This window comes from Pollicipes pollicipes, unplaced genomic scaffold (assembly GCF_011947565.3).
Source record: "Pollicipes pollicipes isolate AB1234 unplaced genomic scaffold, Ppol_2.1 Scaffold_7262;HRSCAF=8765_pilon_pilon_pilon, whole genome shotgun sequence".
Taxonomy (NCBI): Eukaryota; Metazoa; Arthropoda; class Thecostraca; order Pollicipedomorpha; family Pollicipedidae; genus Pollicipes; species Pollicipes pollicipes.
Window position 1 is genome coordinate 24,185,190 of NW_023597055.1, and position 18,358 is coordinate 24,203,547.

The 18,358-nt window shown below is 52.2% G+C and overlaps 2 protein-coding genes across 2 annotated transcripts; both read right to left on the minus strand.

Annotated features, from left to right (window-relative positions):
- Positions 1 to 4,609: 4,609 nt before the first annotated feature.
- On the minus strand, positions 4,610 to 6,495 carry LOC119114353 (uncharacterized). Its single transcript, XM_037238553.1, has 2 exons — positions 6,291 to 6,495; positions 4,610 to 5,371 (listed from the first exon to the last, which is right to left on the minus strand). Exons 1-2 carry the CDS (start codon positions 6,443 to 6,445, stop codon positions 5,038 to 5,040), a joined length of 489 nt encoding a protein of 162 aa, XP_037094448.1. The 5' UTR covers positions 6,446 to 6,495; the 3' UTR covers positions 4,610 to 5,037.
- A 215-nt stretch (positions 6,496 to 6,710) lies between these two features.
- LOC119114321 (uncharacterized) lies at positions 6,711 to 9,052 on the minus strand. The gene is made up of 2 exons (XM_037238518.1): positions 8,521 to 9,052; positions 6,711 to 7,274 (listed from the first exon to the last, which is right to left on the minus strand). The coding sequence occupies exons 1-2, from the start codon at positions 8,689 to 8,691 to the stop codon at positions 7,092 to 7,094; spliced, it is 354 nt and encodes a 117-aa protein (XP_037094413.1). The 5' UTR covers positions 8,692 to 9,052; the 3' UTR covers positions 6,711 to 7,091.
- Between the last annotated feature and the right edge of the window lie 9,306 nt (positions 9,053 to 18,358).

Below are 18,358 nucleotides of genomic sequence, written 5' to 3' on the forward strand. Positions count from 1 at the left end.
GACCACGGTTGGTCAATGGTCCTCTTCTTGACCGATCGCGCCAGGTTCTGTGCTGCTGGGTTTCCTTCGTCCAATAGCTTGGCTATCAGTAGATACCCCTCGCTGTCATTGATTGAATGGCACATGCTAGCGCTGTTTGTCTTCTTCCCCGTTTGGTTCCGTCTGATTTAAAATCCGTCGCGTTGAGAGCTGACGGCGTCCAAAGCTCGCCGAGCTCTCCGGCGGCGCTGGTCTGGCTGCTCTGCGTGGCCCTGACCGCTCGTCATATCTAGCACCTGGCGTCGGTGGCGTAGTGTAGCGTTGCCCAGCCGCACGGAAGGAGTCGTCGCGACCGATGTCACGTGACCGGTACGATGCTGGGGCTCGAGGGGCGCCTCAGTTGTCCTGTTGCGGCAGACGACATTCAATAACTCCAGCTGTGAGGCGGTGGCGGTGGTCGTAGCTGTGACCTTTGATCGTTACGGTACTGTAGGCTTGTCTGCGATGCAATAAAGTACTCCGAGGTCTCGTGCTGTTTGTGACCAAAACCACTCCGCCATCCGAGGTAGTGTGCTGAGGACATGTGCATTTAGTTGATGCTGCCGTCCGAACTAAGCTCTGAAAGGTGTGCGACGGAGAACGTACCGCGTAGCGGGTAAGAGTGAGCCCTCTTGGTTATACGCACGGAAGCTCCCGTGTGTAGTTTTTATGGGAATAGTCATCTGCCTGAGCTGAACTATGACCGCAGGTGGTTTGAACCTATAGTCAGTTCGGCGGCAACTCCACGGCAGCAGCGTCGTGTGTAAATGGACATTTTTTCAGATATTTTTGTTTTGAATCTTAGCATTTTTGAGACCCGCGGCGCGCCCTTTGATCCTCTGGTCCCGCTTCTTTTGACATGCGCTCGGGTGCGGGTCAACTTGACCCCCCCCCCCTCGAAGGTTTTTCCAGAATGGTTTCCGAACTGCGCGGCACAGCCCAATTTTGCATAGCTGTAGATAATTGAATGGCGGTTTGTTTAGTATCAAATTTGTGGATGTACCTTGTAAGGTCGCAGACATATGGGGGGTCAAAGTCAGGCCATGATTTCAGCGGAGCTAATTTCCAGGGAATCGTTCAATCTGATGCAACAACGTAGTGTTTGACAAAGGCATACATCTCTGAAGTGCTCTCTTAGGCAACACATGTTAAATGGGGGAATTACGTTGACCTAAGGTCAGGTATGAGTGGCAGACCAAGGTCAAAACCGACCTGTTTTATTCCTCAGGCTTGCTGTAAGGGATAGTTTTCGGTGCTCATTTCGAATTTATTGATAGCAGGAACCGCATTGTACATATGCTATACACTTCTTAGAGGCCAGAATAGGTTAGTGACCGAAAATGACGTAGGCCGACATTTTGTTTTTGGAGACATACTGCCTAGCGTAATCATTGTCGTTTATTCAAATGCAAGACTGAGAACAGTCTTTTGTGATTTTGGTCACCATGACCTTCAAAAGGTCAAACAAGGTCGGTGACCTTAAATGAGCGTGTGACTTTTAGCTTAAAAACAGTTATCTAGGTTCTGGGGACACTTTGGAGACCAACCTGGAACTTGACCTTGTTTAACCTTATTTGACCCGAAGGTCATGACCTAGTAACCTTACACTTGACCTAAGTGGGTTCACGTACAGTTCAACATACCCTGTAAATTTGGTGTTTCTGGCTCTCTTAGGTTGGGGGTGGGTGGCTTCGGCTTCTCTGGCTTTGCTCGGGTGGGGGGTCAAATTGACTCCCGGGCGAAGGGTATCTAGCCGGCCACCCGGGCGCGTGTTAAAATTGGAACGTCCTTTTTCAAGACGTCCTCGCCCTTTTAACACGTTTGTAAGTCTCAATGACGTCATTCTGTTCTTAATTTTTATTTTCATCCCTACAGCATGTTTTTTTCGTGTGCCGGGAGCGCTCCATGGGCTATTGTGGGCACCCCTCCGGGTTTGGGGACACCATATTCTTTAGGTCGTTATTCTCGGCCTCGAGGCATAATTTCTCACCTTAGGGATATCTATTGCGTCCTCAGGGACGTCCCTCTTTGGGCTAAGGCGTCTTTCTACTATCAAGGGCAGCATTTTTCCGGATTGGGAAATGTTCTCAAGCAACAAGCACCCCATTCTGCCCCTCAGGCATGCTCCGTCAATATTTGGCGCATTTTATTTTTGAAATTGTCCTTTTAAAAGGGTCTTAGACCTGGTGGTGCGACAAGTTTTGGGCGCTAGTGGCGGACTTTGAGCCCCCCCCCCCCTCCCGGGCTTAAAGGAATCTGTTTATCGTTTAGGGCTTTGCTGTTTTGCTGGCCGTCGGGACGTATCTGCAAACGTTTGTTGACCGTTTTAGCCATAGGGCTGCTTCCAGCTGTTGGGCGCCCTTTTTATTATAATGACTACTCCTTTCGTCCCCAGAGTAGACGACGGGGGAGCCGAATGAGTCCTCGTGGGGGAGGGACATCTCATCTCTGGGGAGGGACATCTCTCAGACATCTCCTTTCTTCCCGCCAAGGTTTGGGACAACTTTGAGTCTTCATCGTTTCACAGCCTGCCTTATTCAGCCTCGTGCCTGCCGTACCTTCAGGGGCGTCGCCATCAGGACTGGCGACACCGTGGGGACATGGGGTACGCGCCTCTCACAAGTTTCGGAACGTAAAGGATTGTAGTCTGCAAGCTCGAACAAACCTGTAATTGCCAGACACATGTATGCACGTCGTGTTGCGCCGTTCTGAAGCACACAATTTCACGTAGGGCGCGTAAGGAGTTTTTCATGCTTATTACAGCCAGTGGGTTGAAACAAACCAGTTTTCTTTACAAAAAAACGACGGTTTCTTCTATACTTCCTGCATTACTGAAGCGAAAATTAAAATACATTGGGTCGATGAGCAGCGGAACGAATGAGAATTTGTCAGCAACGAGCTGGATGAGCAACAGGGGTGAAGTTTCGCGAAGCGATGCGGGCTTAACCACGAAAAAAGTTATGCATCTGACCCGTAATATTTGCCAACAGAGTTTCTCTCCTCATTTGGCTCATCTTTCTATGAAAGCTGGGGGGTGGAGACGAAGTCGGAACTGAAGCCCCTCCAACTGAATAGATAATTGCACACCTGTTGACGTATTAAATAGGGAAAGTGAATTCAGTGCGAGTAAATAGTTAAATGAAGCAACTGATTGGGCCGATTATTTATTGTGTGGAAACATCACATCGCTTCTGAAAACCCATTTTCAAACTGGGTGCCTCAATCTGGTCAACGTGCCGAATAGTAGCACGTTGACAAATGAAAATGGGACATGGAAAATGGACCAGGGACTAAGTGGCAGTCGCTCCGACAAATCTCACAGCTGATCCCCTTTCTCGGCTTGACCCAGTTTGAAATCAGTGCACAGTGTATTTCCCCCATGCGACTGCAAATTACACCACGGACTTGACGTTGCCCGGTTCTAATGAGCGCCCGTCGCCCGTGAAGATAAAAGGGCGTTACGTCTTTCATGCACTCCCGGCAGAGCCGTATATTAACTCCCCTGGTGCCGGGACCAAGTGGCGTTGATAACGGGAGCGCGTGCCTTCTGTCGCCTCACCTAAATTCTGCGAACCAATGCACCTCCCCAAACACGCCAGAATATTGTGGACGGCGCCAGTTGTATGGGCCGCAGCCGGGAGGATGTTACTGCTGCACAAGGTTTAAACCGACCAGATATTTAGCATTGATTAGACGTGTTCCCCAAACGGTATTTGAATGATGAAGGAGCCATCAGTGCAGATAAGGAAAGGTAGTTTGCGATTTCTTTGTGAGACTCACGCAGATCCATTTGTCGCTTTCCTCAGGAAGGTGCAGCATGTGCAAGATATGCCCACAATAGAAACACTCGGCAGTCACGCACGTATTAGTGAAGAAATTGCTGCCACAGCTGGTCACCGTATGCTAAAAACAAAGATTTAGCGGCAAGAAATGATCAAAAATCCGACGCCCAAAAAATCCAACAGGTGCCTTTTGTCAGGTGAAAAATGCAGGTTTCTTACTTAATGCTAGGCTTAGGACCATTTGCCTTTGTTGGAAGAAGCTTGCAAAAAGATCGTTTACGACCTCCATCGTTAAGTAATTAAAACTTACACTCATATCCGCGGAATTTGGACTGTTACGCCACTGTTGGAAATAAAATTCCCTTTTGGGAAGGGGGCGAACGATAAAGTTATGTCGACAGTGATGTAAACTTAGCACAGGGAACAGCTGACTACGAGACTGCCGGCTCGAGTGGTGAAGTCCTACTGTTCTGTAGTGCTGCTCGGCATCAAAAGTGACTACTCAGGCGGCCGCGAGAACAGCTAAATGTAATTAACGACCTTGCAGCGTACAATAGGTCATTGCATCGTTGATCGTATGCGACAAACAATGCATAAAATGTGGGAACATCGAATCAGGGTGCGCATCGTACAAACATCTCTTGTGGTTTCTTCTGAAAGTTGAAGCAAGGCTCTGGAGCTGATATCAATGCATAGACAATGTTGTATATTCAGGCTAATTGATACTGCCCTCATGAATGAGCGACGTTGTAGACATTTCACCAGCTAAATAGTTTGTGTCAATTCAGGGACCTTTTTGCTACCTTGAGTTTGAAAGCGGGGCACACATCCTCGTTCCTTGTTTGAAGACTTAACAACATGATTGTAGGCGACAGCTCACCTGTGGGTGAGAAGCTGCGAATCGCTTTGTGAGGTCCATTGAGCTCCCAAAAAGACGTGAAGCTCGACTCCCCGACCTGAGCTTATACCACCGACACTCACAGGTCCTGATCACCTGAATGGGACCGTGACCAACGACACACACTCAAAAGGAACGGCACGCCCCAACAAACCGGGGAACTGCGAGCCCCGTCAAACTGAGGCCTGGCTGCAGATGATAGCTCTGTGGTGCTGTATACGAAGACTGCTTGAGACAGGTAAATCCAGACCACGCATTATTATAATTGCTAGACCAGACGTACACATGCCAGTTCTTAGCCCTGCCCGAACGGCTGTCCTCGTTCCATGAGCACCATCTTCAGGGCCACGTGTCGTACCGCTCCTGCGTGCCTCCGCTCTGCAGAGGAGCCTGCTCCCCTTGCGATACCTTGACCCCCTTCCAGCGCCTCCAGACGGCCTCCCGCGCCAGCGCCAGCGCTACCACCACGAAGAACGAGATGGGCACGCCGATGACTAGGTCGAACGCGAACAGGGCGGCGGCCGTCGGCTGCTGGTGCCAGTCGAGCACCGGGTAGAAGGCTGTGTGGCCGTGCTCGGTGGTGCCCCCCAGCGTCGTGTACACAGCCGTGAAGCAGAGGTAGAGCGCCGCCACCGCCGCCGGCTGCAGCACGTGTAGCGGACGCCGTGGCACCCTGCGGGATTACCGCATAGTCAGCAGGGGGGAGGGGGGACAGGTCGGCGGTACAGCGAGACACCGCGGCACCCCGTGTGGGTACTGGATAGTCAGCAGAAGGGGGGGGGGGCAGGTCGGCGGTACAGGGGGACGCCGCGGCACCCTGCGGTGGTACCGGATAGTCAGTGGGGGGGGGGGGGGGAGGGGAGGGGGGAGGGCAGGTCGGCGGTACTGGAGACGCCGCGGCACCCTGCGGGAGTACCGAATGTTCAGCCGAGGGAGTGGGGTGAGGACGGCGGTACAGAGGGACGGCGGGGTGCCCTGCAGTTGCACGTGATGGTCAGCGGGAGGAGTTACAATGACGGTACAGAGGGACACCGCAGCGGCCTGCCGGGTTAGCGGATAGTCAGCAGGGAGAGGGATGGGACGGCAGTACAAAGGGACACCGCGGCATCCTGCGGGGTTAGCGGACAGTCAGCAGGGAGAGGGATGGGACGGTAGTACAGGGGGACACCGCGGCATCTTGCGGGGTTAGCGGACAGTCAGCAGGGGAGAGGGGAGGGACGGCAGTGCAGGGGAACACCGCGGCGGCCAGCCGGGTTAGCGGATAGTCAGCAGGGGAGAGGGGAGGGACGGCAGTACAGGTGGACACCGTGGCACTCTGCGGTCGACGGAGGCTCGGCAGAAGAAGCGGGTACGGAGCGGCAGGGAAAGTGAGTGCGGAGTGGCACAGGGAGCGGGCATGTACACCAGACGACTTATTCATCAGCTGGTCAAGAGGTATATGACCAAACCTAACCTCAGCAGAACTCAGGCCTGACTCTGAAGGTGTGAGGCCTAAATGTGTGGAGGGCCTGTAGCGCATCCCCTCCCCGGTTAAAGGTAGGAGAGAACGCGTCCCCAGCGCCCACGCGCGGGCGCTGTGTTCAGGGACGCACCGGTGGATGAAGAGGAGCAGGAGGACGTAGACGCTGTTGCCGCCGTGGGACGAGACGGTGAAGTAGCTGGGCGGCTGCTCCGAGTCCGGCTGGAACACGCTCGGCCAGAAGGCGATGGTGACGGTGAACACGAGCGCCGCGCTGATGTTGTGCATTAGCCAGCTCCAGCGGTAGCGGAACGGAAGGCGGCCAGCCTCTATCAGCAGGCCTTGAGAAGCAGACGATGTTATCATGCCTTAATGAGAAGGCCAGGTGATTAAGTTTTGAGATTCTGTCTCATGTGACAGATGTGCAGGGAAGCAGGCTGCTATCACTTGAACCATTGGTTGGCTGTCGATTTTGCGGGCTTCTTTGAAATGGAGTCAATATCTTATGAAGCGCGTGATGTATTCCAGATGGCCAATATCGCCGAAAACATGGGTCTGTTTAATAAGACGTCGACACTACTTCCTTGATGTCTGTAAAATCGAAAATCCAACAGATCAGCCCAAATATAAGTAAGACGTCACGGCATGGCGTCGACATGCCTTTGCCGTATTTCCTATCACTGCTATAAAAGGCTTCCATTGTAATGTTACTAAAGGTCAAAACGTTCGACGAGAATGCAATGGACGTCGAGCGACGTACAGATGTATGCTCTGCACTGTTGACAGCCCACACGAACAGACCACTGTTGACCGGATGCATTGACTGTTGTGTATATTCAACTTTGTGGATCTATGTGCAGCTGTGTTTGGTATAAATTTGGCGCCTTTTGTGTCTCACTATCAAACAGAGTGGAAGGTCGCGTCGGAGCCACGTCTATTGACCTGACCTGACCCACTGACCTTTCCTGACCCGGTACACGTGCTCGAGTGCCAGGCCGGCCGACACCATCGCGCTGTGGGCCAGCAGACACTGGGTCCAGTTGGTCAGGTAGATGATGAAGTGGGAGGCGAAGTGAGCGCCGTCCCACCAGCCACCGTGCTCTGCCGGCATCAACACCTGCGCCAGCCGTGGCCGGTCAGGGCGCGTCCAGCAGCTGCACCAGACGTCGGGTCCTTCCCAGGGACTGCAAGACCGGCGACAAGCTTCCCAACGGATGGGACCATTGCCGGGATTGTCGTCCTCGTCTGGTGTGTTAGTTTACGCGTAACGTTTCGGCCACTTGTCACTCCAGCAGTTATCATGATGCCATGGATTAACTGATTGATTTGCTTTATTACAAACGATTAGGTTTTATCGATGCCTTGCAATATCGCCCTTTCGTCATGACATGAGGCAGATGCACGCGGATTTTTCGCGTTCACACAATATTTACAGATGCCAGTGATTATGCTGGAATATTGGCTGACATCGAGCCCGGCGCTAGTCCTGACAATTTCAGTGGACGAGAGCGATGCTTTTACGGACGCGTCTGTGGGTCGACCAGTGATGCCATCGCTTCATGAGTTCTAGACGGCGTGTTTGCTGGTCAGCTGGTGTGATGTTTATACCTGATCTGGCTTCATGAGTCTAGACGGCTTGTTTACCGGACTGCTGGTGTGATGTCTGCACCTGGTCTGGCTTCAGGAGTTTTAGACGGTGTATTTGCCGAACAGCTGGAGTGATGTCTGTACCTGATCTGGCTTCATGAGATCTATACGCCGTGTTTGCCGAACAGCTGGAGTGATGTCTGTACCTGATCTGGCTTCATGAGATCTAGACGCCGTGTTTGCCCAACAGCTGGCGTGATGTCTGTACCTGATCTGGCTTAATGAGATCTGGACGGCGTGTTTGCCGAACAGCTGATGTCATTTCTGTACTTGCTCTGATCGCCTAGACCTGACACCAGACCTACCCAAAATGGTCGGACCCATGGTCTGCGTAGGCGAACGCGTGACCGGCTGACAGCGTCGGCTCACAGCCTGTGCATAGGTTTTGCCAGTACGTTTGGTTCAAACTATTTCACCTGCATAGTTTTTGTGTTATATCGCTGCGATGTCTGGCCGACCAAATCAGGGCTTGTTTTGACCTGTTTCTAAGCTGTTCCGTAATTTGGAAAACTTATGCCCCCGAGTTGATCGAATGAAAGATTCAACAAACGATTTGATGCAGCGTTATTCGAACTTTTTTAGATCTGCGGCAAATACCGTAATTTATTTCCGATCGTCTTTAGAGCTTCCTGACAAAAAAGAACTGTGCATCGTTTCCTCTGTACTACCTACCTTGCCTGAACGCGCCCTGAACTCCTACCGACGACGAACAGTACCTTCACTAACACCTCGACGTTGAGGAAGAGGGCGCTGCTGACGCTGAAGAAGACGTAACTCCAGGATATGTCGGAGCGCTCCTGCCACTGACTGGTGCCGAAGTCGGCCGGGCTGCCGGCGTCCAGCCGGTACTGGTTGTAGAAGCCGGTGTGGGAGGGCGCCGATGACATTCTGCGGCGCAGCCGAAGACGAGCATTGCCAGGATTGCCAGAGATCACATTACTGCATCAGTGCTTGAAAGCGGCTTGAATAGGCTCCAGTGAGCATTCGGAGGTCCCCGAGTTTGGATGTCTGTAAAGACCTGGAGGAGCTTTTCAGAGATCGGGCTCGTCCCTCAGAAAGTCGTGCAGCTGTTACCGTGCACAGCATTCATACGCGAGTACCTAGCTGTCACATAAATTACGGCACTATGACAAGACCTCCCAGATGTTTAGCTTCAAGACGATTTTTAAGAGGCCCGATCCATTTAAACCGACTTGTCTCTGAAACAGCTGTTAATGAAGATTTGAGAGCAATGCCGTGTGACATACCTGCCAGCCTTGTGCGGGTACCGGCCGTCGAGCACGAGTGTGCCGAGCCTGCTCCTGTGACTGGTTCCCGGCTGAGACCGGGCGTCGAGCACGAGTGTGCCGGGCCCGCTCCTGTGACTTGTTCCCGGCTGAGACCGGCCGTCGAGCACGAGTGTGCCGAGCCCGCTCCTGTGACTTGTTCCCGGCTGAGACCGGCCGTCGAGCACGAGTGTGCCGAGCCCACTCCTGTGACTTGTTCCCGGCTGAGACCGGCCGTCGAGCACGAGTGTGCCGAGCCCGCTCCTTTGACTTGCTCCCGGCTGAGACCGGGCGGCAGGCCACCTGGCATACAGGTGTGGCGATGGATTATCATGCGCCGAGCATCAGCTCGTGCAGCGCGGCCACACGCGCCCGCTGGGTGGTGCCCTCCGACCCCGACCTCTGAGATGGCAGACGTTGTATTGGGTCACGCGTCCTCGCGGTATATGCTTGCTGTATGCTGTTCACGCCCGACCGACCGTGGGTGGTGCCACCTGGCGACCAAGTCGATGAATATGCGACAGCGTGCGATCTCGGCCAATGGTTCAGCTGTCGTTTCGTGGGGCGTAAATGTGGTTGTTTGATCCCTGTCGTAAAAACCGAAACGTGGCCATTTATTTGTGGATGGCGGCGTGAATGCCGTAAATTTTGTGGATGTTGTGTGGTATAAAAGTGTGCCATATATCTTACTATACGTGTTTAACAGAATGCGAACCCGTGGTAATATAATTTCAACCTTCTGAAACCTATTGCTGACTCAAATGGTTAAAGCGGAGGTACCCGGTACCAAGAAAATATCTAGCTTACTGAGGTCAATCACTTCGCAAACGAAATGGCAGGCGTAGCAAACAAATGCCAACGAAATTTAGCGTGTATTATAATCTTTCTCAATTAACTAGCAATCTCTTGCCCGGGAGATACGGCTTTTGCTGCTCCCGTCGTGCGAGTGAACAGAGGCGAAGGAAACGCCTCATCGCGACCTACTTGGCGCCTCTTCACCCCTTACCTGAAGTCTCAGGCAGGTAATGCAACAACTGTTTGTTGCGCTGAAAACTAACTTAACCGTCCCGTGTAGTGTTATATATGTACTTTCTAAGTTGCTGCTGCAAGCTGCCCGAAATGTTGGCCAATGACCTGACATGTTAAATGACTATTGCGGGTTCTGCGAAAATTGTGTGATGGTTGTTGGACGTACGTGTACGTCTATTTTTAGATGCATCGCGTGGATACATGTGAGTAGGCCTGATGGTCACACAGCTATGCTTGCGATCATAATTATAAACATGGGTTGTGTAAGACTTGCCCGGATGGAGCCGCCCGAGGCATGCTCAGGCGGAGGAACAGGCGCAGGATCGTGCGTGATGCAGTGTCTGGAGCAGACACGCCCCCAGCGCATCGCTGGGGGCGGCTACCGCACACGCTGAGGGCTTCGCATCGGTCCGGCAGGGCGCCGTCGCCGTCCCTCCCTCCTCTGGGCAACAGGTACAGGCCCCCTGGTCGTCGGCCCATAGTGGAGTTCCGCGACGGTGAGGTGACAGGCGCGGGGGAGCCGCGCACGGGTGTCACGGATGGCAAACGGGGCGGAAGTAAACCCCAGGACTGTGCCAAGCTGGCATTCTCCAATACAAGCCACCTAGTTCACGCTTTCTGTACTCTGCCATTGGCCACACCGTCTCAGATCAGATTGTCCAACACCCGCACGTTCTGATGCGCCCGCCAATGTTTGAGGCATGGTGAGAGAACCACAGCCGGCCGGGCGATCTCGTATACACGGACGACTCGAGGCGCCGGATCAGGGGTCAGGGAGGACCGGCAGACCCGTGGGGCGAGGCACAGCTCCGCTGGTGATGAGGGTCCGGTCCTGGTGACAGCGGCAAGCCCTGCTTGTCGTGGGAGAATAGCCGAGAAGGCTTATAAAAATGACAAACGCAAGCGGTGAAATATGTACTTGCGGAGTCAAACGCTTTTTTCCAAATCAGCAGGACCATATCATTGATGCGGTTAAATGTAAGCGATACAAGTGTGCAGTTTAGCTCAAGTTATCTTCTGTGAAAAAATGGTAGCTTAAACATTTCCGTGTGCAATTTCGTTTGAGTATATATCTGTTTTGTAGTGGGCTCGTGCACTTCCTGGCAGCTTAGTGATTCCTGTATAGTTGCTTTATTCTCTACGGGCGGCACGAGGCTCTGACGCCTGCCGGGCAGCTCCAGCTTGGAGAATGCGGAGGTTTTCAGCGCAAGATTGAAGAGGACGCTGTGATCGCCGGGGATACATGAGGGTTCAGCATGCGCTGTAATTGCCGGATCGCCGTGAGGGCTCAGCATGCGCTGTGATCGCGAGAGCTCCATGAGGGCTCAGCATGCGCTGTGATCGCGAGAGCACCATGAGGGTTCAGCATGCGCTGTGATCGCGAGAGCACCATGAGGGCTCAGCATGCGCTGTGATCGCGAGAGCACCATGAGGGCTCAGCATGCGCTGCGATCGCGAGAGCACCATGAGGGTTCAGCATGCGCTGTGATCGCCGGGGATACATGAGGGCTCAGCATGCGCTGTGATCACCGGATCACCATGAGGGCTCAGCATGCGCTGTGATCGCCGGGGATACATGAGGGCTCAGCATGCGCTGTGATCACCGGATCACCATGAGGGCTCAGCATGCGCTGTGATCGCCAGAGGACCATGAGGGCTCAACATGCGCTGTGATCGCCGGAGAAACATGAAGGCTCAGCATGCGCTGTGATCGCCGGAGCACCATGACGGCTCAGAATGCGCTGTGGTCACCGGATCACCATGAGGGCTCAGAATGCGCTGTGATCGCCAGAGGACCATGAGGGCTCAATGCGTTGTGATCGCCGGAGGACCATGATGGCTCAGCATGGGCCGTGATTGCCAGAGGACCATGAGGGTTCAGCATGTGCTGTAATCACCGGAGGACCATGAGGTCTCAAAATACGGTGGTCGTTTGCAAAGCCATGCCTTTATCAGTTAACACATGTTGGATGGGAGACAGTCTTGGGACCAGGCTGACCCCAGGAAACAGGCAGACGCCGGCCAGCGTCTGTCGTAGGGTAGTCCAGTGTAGATTGGCGGCTTCCCGACGATCAACCGGTCTAGGTCAGGTGTCTTCACAAAATATTTCGGTCCAAATGATGCGTCTTCAGAGAGTTGGTTGGTCCAGCTTGGCGACGCGAGATGTTGGTTCGGTTTGGATCAAGTGACGCCATAACTGTGCAGGTAAGGTACCCGGCAGCCCAACAACCCAGGTCACGGGGTGACCTCGGGAAACGGGCCGGCCTGAGTACACTGACCTCCGCCAGGGGCGGCCGATCCAGGGTGGTGGGTGAATACTGGTTCACACTTCGGACCCTTCTCCACCGTACAAGGCCGGCCCGGGTTCACTGACCTCCTACAGAGGCAGCCGTTCCAGAGCGGTGGGTGCATGCTCGTCCTTCTCCACCTCGGAAAGGGGCAAGAGACGCTTGGTCACCACGATGGCGCCGATCAGGACGCCGAGCACCGAGCCGAGCGCTATTCCGATGCCCAGCGCCAGTGACCAGTCGCCCGTCCGCGGCGATAGGTAGCGCTTGTCCTCGGTGCCGTGCAGCATCTGCCGCAGCTCCAGGAAGGCGGTGACGACGGCGCTCCGGATGGACGTCGTCATCTTCAGCACCCGCTTGGACTCCTCCTGGGAGTCCTCTCTTTCGGGACCGTTGGATATGCCCAGAAGGCCCTTGATGATGCTGGGGTTGGTGGCGTTGGTGCGGTGGGACTCAGAGACGGATGAGTTTGGTGTGGGGCTGGAGTTGTTGCGGGCTGCTTTTAGGTGCGTTTTGGTCGCCCCCGTTCCTCGTCGATTAGCGTTCTTCCTGTTTTTGGCGATATTCCCGGGATAGAGGCGGCTGCGTGCGACGGCTGGCAAATTTTGTGCGGGTGACAGTGACGTCGACATTCCGGTGCGGTCGCTGAGATGGTCGGCATTTTGTGCTGCTTGCCTAAGCGGTCTGTCGTTAGACCTGAGCTTCTGAACCGGATCCAGTGGGTTCGGGACAGGAGTTAGAACGTGATCGATGGCCTCTGAGCTTCTCTGCCTTCCTCGTGGTGACGGGAGGTCGTGTTCAGGAGCCGAATCACCAGCTGAGTGTGGGTGTTCTCGTCCATCACTCGCACCATGTTTTGGCGCGTGATTGTGAACCTGGAGCGATGCATTGGTCAGCAGAGTGGCCTGACCACTAAGAAGAAACGCGAGAACTTGAAACCAAATCAGGGTTTGCATCTACAGCTTGATATAGTGGAGCATTTCATCAATGGTCCTAGGTAAGCGCATTGAAGTTTAGCCCAGGATGAAATGCTCTCTTGCGTAACGCTTACGGCAAATCAAAACATGCGTCAAGCTCTTCTCTTGTTGGAATTTATCAAATGCTGCAAATGGAGATCAGCAAGCGCACAAATTTAGCCGGGCAATCATCACAAATTCATTGGAACGCGAAACGGAAAAAGTTACTTGAATCACACGTGCTGCTGATAGAAGCTGGGCTTCGAGTTAAGAATCTCGTAAGTCCGCATTTGTACTCTCGAAAACCGTCCACGAGGTGCCTTTTTGGGTCTTCGTCTCGCTACAATGTTCGTTGGCTTCGGTGGGCTACATCACTCATTCACTCGTTACAACACATTACATAAAACTTTAAAAGAAAATGTTACCAAATATGCTATAAAATATTGTATTACGACCTAGACTATACAACATGAAACTGCAAAATACGTTACGATAAAATATGATATAAATGAACGATGCTTTGAAATACGTACGAAGTATAACGATGAATCTGCAAGATGTTTTAAATTGATTATAGAATCTGCCAAACGCAGCGTACACACAGAGATGAATGAAAATACAAGGTAAGTTCATGGAATACGCATTGACCACAAATAGTGCACCTGTTCATACGTATGGGATACAACCATACAGATAACCAGCATGGGCTTAAAACTAAGGCGCGTGGCCTAGCATTTGCGTTTGAAAATGCGAGTTTGTAATCCCTCAGAAGTCAGCGATGAAAACATAGTGGTGGTCCGAGGAAGACGGTACCAGGTTTCCGCGGCACAATAAGCAAAGGCTCGCTTGCTGGCTTCCAACAGGCACCTGGTCAGGTGGAGAGACATTGACATGGAGGAGCACGTCTCCCTCAGGGAAACAGAGGAAAGTGGCTTAAAAAGGGATTTTCTTTGCATATGAGGAGTTTAAATATTTCCAGCACGTCCTTCTCTTTTATCGAGTCATCGATTCGTGGCCATCCCAGAGATTTCCGAGTGGGTGTCATATACAGGCTGCGTTTCAGAGCAGAGACAATTCTTGCACTTTTTTAAATCCCCTGCACCTGGCACTTGATGCGCCATCCCATACGCGCATACAGTAAGGTGTGCGTGAAAAAACGTAGGCGTCGATAACAATTTTGGGGAAATCAGGGAATGCAGTAATACCTTAGTCGGTGCAACGATGTTAGAATTCCGTTACGTTTTAGCACGACTTAAACGACATGCGTCTCCCACGAAGACGTCGCGTCTACGACCTCACCGATAAATTCGATGTGCCGTAAGGTGAGATAGCCTTTCTATTTATCCTGAAGTGAAGATCACAGAGCGTCATCTGTAAATGAGATCAGGCGTCCATGTGACAAGTGACTGGGCAAGTCGTTTGTGAAGAGGGCGAATAATAGCGGAGCGGGCATCCGTGGATCCCTGGGGCACGCCGTGGGTTACCGGTAGGGTCGTCAGTCCTCCACGCACCACCTGTCTCCAACCACGTCTTTGTTTGCGTTCTAAAGCTTCTACAATGCATGGCTGCTCTAGTGGTGACAACACGTGATAATCATTGACAGAGATCACATGGAACTAGCGGATGTTCGTGGGGTGATAAAGATATCGCATTGTTGTACGTGTAGTGTAATTCATTATCAGCTCTCACCTTTCGCTTAAACAAATGCATAGTATTCACAGATTGCAGGCACGTAATTCTCCAATCACCTCCTAATGTGGTTTTAAGTCCCAGGCATGGAACACAATGAATGTGCTCAGCCGTTGCAGGAAATTATCGCTGGCCGCTCTTTAGGAGTCCTAGTAGCATCGCACCAGTATTTGTAACAATGCAATCCTACTGGGGAAGGAAACTTCAATGTTCAACTTCTTCTTCCACTTCGAATGCAGAAAGTTGAGGATATAGGCCCATCAGTGAAAATCTATGCAAAGAATACATTTTTTCCTGCAAGAATGGTATAATGACTGGGGTTGTTCCTCTCCTTCCCGACGATAGAGGGGAAAGCGTCACCATCCGCGTCCCCCGGTGGTGCCACCCTTGTTCATTGCAGATAGTGCACAGCCACGTGTAGACTTTCCCGAATTGCCTGCGTTACAAAAGAACCAATGGTTTTATCGGTAACGTGTAAGAAGTATTTGGAAATTACTTAAGACGTTAGTTACGGACTGTTTACTACTGTTTCCATTGTTTCAGGAATTTATTATTATTTACAATAGTTCGGCTTGTGTTTGCAAAGCTTGGAGATGCCATTATTGTTGGTCCAGTAGTAACACAACAGAAATGTGTATTACATCCGTTTTTCGAAAGCTGTAACACAATATTCGCATTGCATACCTTTGTACCTTTCCTCTTGTACCCAAATCGTGATATTGACGAATGTCGTAGAGAAAACTCCTTGGGACCATTTTTATATCACATTTTTTCGTACTCACATATCTGGTCTACACAACTTCTGATACGGTTTTCTTGTGGTCATATTAATATGCAGATGTACAACGGTTTTCGTGCCTGTGGTGTATTGCATCTGTCATTTCCATCTTGCATTTCTTTATGCACACCTTTAGTCAACTCGTAAATGCGTCGTACCAATTGGTTCGTACAAGTTTTTAGTAGGACGCCGTACACCTGGGCAAAAACTTCCAAGAGACATGCAATATTGCTTCATTGAACTGCCAAAAATATGCTCACTGGCTTTAGCATATTCCCCTGTTGATCAGCAAGATGCAAATAAGCTTTGCTAGAGGCGCCAAAAATGTCGGGGCTCGCCTGAAACCTGCCTTTATCAGGACCGAGGACCAGAGACGCCGCCTCAAATCTGGACACATATTTTTTTACAGGCTGTTTTAGATGGGGCTTCACTTTCGTGGTCCGTTACGACTAGGACACTCTTGAAGAGAGCAATCAGAGCTTATTGAACCGCGGAGCTTAAAAGTGACTTGCTGGTGGAAGAGGTTGCTGCCCAGTTCAGTCCAGTGAACATTGAAGCTGGCGGCGACTCAGTTATGCCATGCTGACATGCCATGGCGTGGTGTAGCCCAGTGGTCACCGCAGCGTGTCGCCCCGATCCCCCATGTTCGCTGAGCTATGGCGCTACCGATCACACCTCCGGGACGTGGCTCTCTCGCTCCCGCTCTTTGTTTCTTTTTTTCTCTCTCTCGCTCCCGCTCTTGTTTTCTCTTTTTTGACTCTCTCCCTCATTCTCGCTTTTATATATATATATATATATATATATATATATATATATATATATATATATATATATCTCTCTCTCTCTCTCTCTCCTCTATCTCTTCTCTCTCTCACTCTCTCTCTCTCTCCTCTCTCTCTCTCTCTCTCTCTCTCTCTCTCTCTCTCTCTCTCTCTCTCTCCTCTCTCTCTCTCTCCGCGCTCTCTCTCTCTCTCTCTCTCTCTCGGTCTCTCTCTCTCTCTCTCTCTCTCTCCCCGGATGTGAACAGCGGGAATGCCACCAGAATGTACGTAACCGATGAATGACCGATATTCTGCCACTAGAATAGCGGGTTAAATCACATCTCGAACTTTCAATGTAATAACGAGTTAACTATCCACCAGCCATGAACCACTCATGTTACACCTGTGGGTGTCGTAAGCTGCGGGTACACGTTAAATGTTGACACAGCTGATTCCTCCAATAGTAACAAAACGACAACCTCACGCAATCAATTGCTGGAAACATGACGTAGCATGCGCATGCTAGCATATCTCCCGCCGTTTTGGGAGGCCAAATTATAATTTCATTACTTCAAGGGGGTCATGTCCCCTTTGCCCCCCCCCCCCCTCCAATCCTCCCTTGCATTTGTTGGATTACACAGAGTGCCGATGAGTGTTCGACCCAGATGTGAAGGTAGATCCGGCTGTTGTGACACCCCGACCCACCAGTCGTTAAGTCTTCCGCTTCCGTCTAAGCATTTGCATCCGATTCCCTTCGCTGTACCGCTTTCCTTTCGGCAGATGCGTCAGAATTTCGGTGCAACATCCTGGATGGAGAAGAAAACTGGCGCTTGTCTGCGGTGTGCTCTGCGGGCTTGCGGGCAGGTTACACGGCTGTGCTGGACGCGGCTCGCTCCGTCACTTCCGTGCACTACCGGTCTTCTGCTGCCGGAGAATCCGCTTGCTCTCCTGCTTACAGGCCGTCACCCAATTCCCAGCCGGCGCCCGCCCGGCGTGACGAAAGCCATAGCCGTCACAGCCAGCGCCGGACCGAGAACTGGTCAGCTGGAGCGGACGCTGGAGTGGCAGTCTCTGTTTGACAGGGAAAAGAGTGGGTTGGTAGATTTGCTACTGAAGCGGTAAAAATACATCGTTCCAGGTCAGTCCGAAGCGGCCGCCAGTCGGGTGATTGAGAAGTGTGTTCTACACGTTTCACTCCTCATAGCCTATTTGCGTAAATTGTCGGCCTCCTTGTCGCCTTATCTCCACTCCGGTGGAAGTCTGTCACTGTGCGTTGGCGCCGTTCTGTTCTTTGCTAGTGTGCATGACTAGCTGGGCATGCGGCAGGCAACCAGGAGTCCTCCGAGAGGAAAAATCGGGCTGGTGGGGGCCGACTTGCAGCCGCAGCACTGCTGTGCACCCCGCATGCACACCGCATGTAGGGCGCACGCGGGGTGCACGGGGTGCAAGGGGTGCACACTGTACTCGGTGGCGTCGAAATCCGGATTTGCCTGAACGTGTTGATTATTCTGGTTGCTCAGATTTAGGCCCATGCTAGACTTTGTTCATAACCTCGCACTGATCTGCAGCCCATGGCGGCCTAACATGCATAACTGCGTCAGACGTCAAGTGCGGAACACATGAGACAGAAACGAGCATTGCAAACCAGCGGGATGCCACCTTGCTGGGCGACACGAAGATCACGAGTCGTGATCGGCTAGAGTCCGCCCCCATGCGTTGCCCCAGCAACGCTCCAATCACTCTCCAACTTAAGCTAGCTGGGAACGGTCATGATAAAGGCCGAACTCG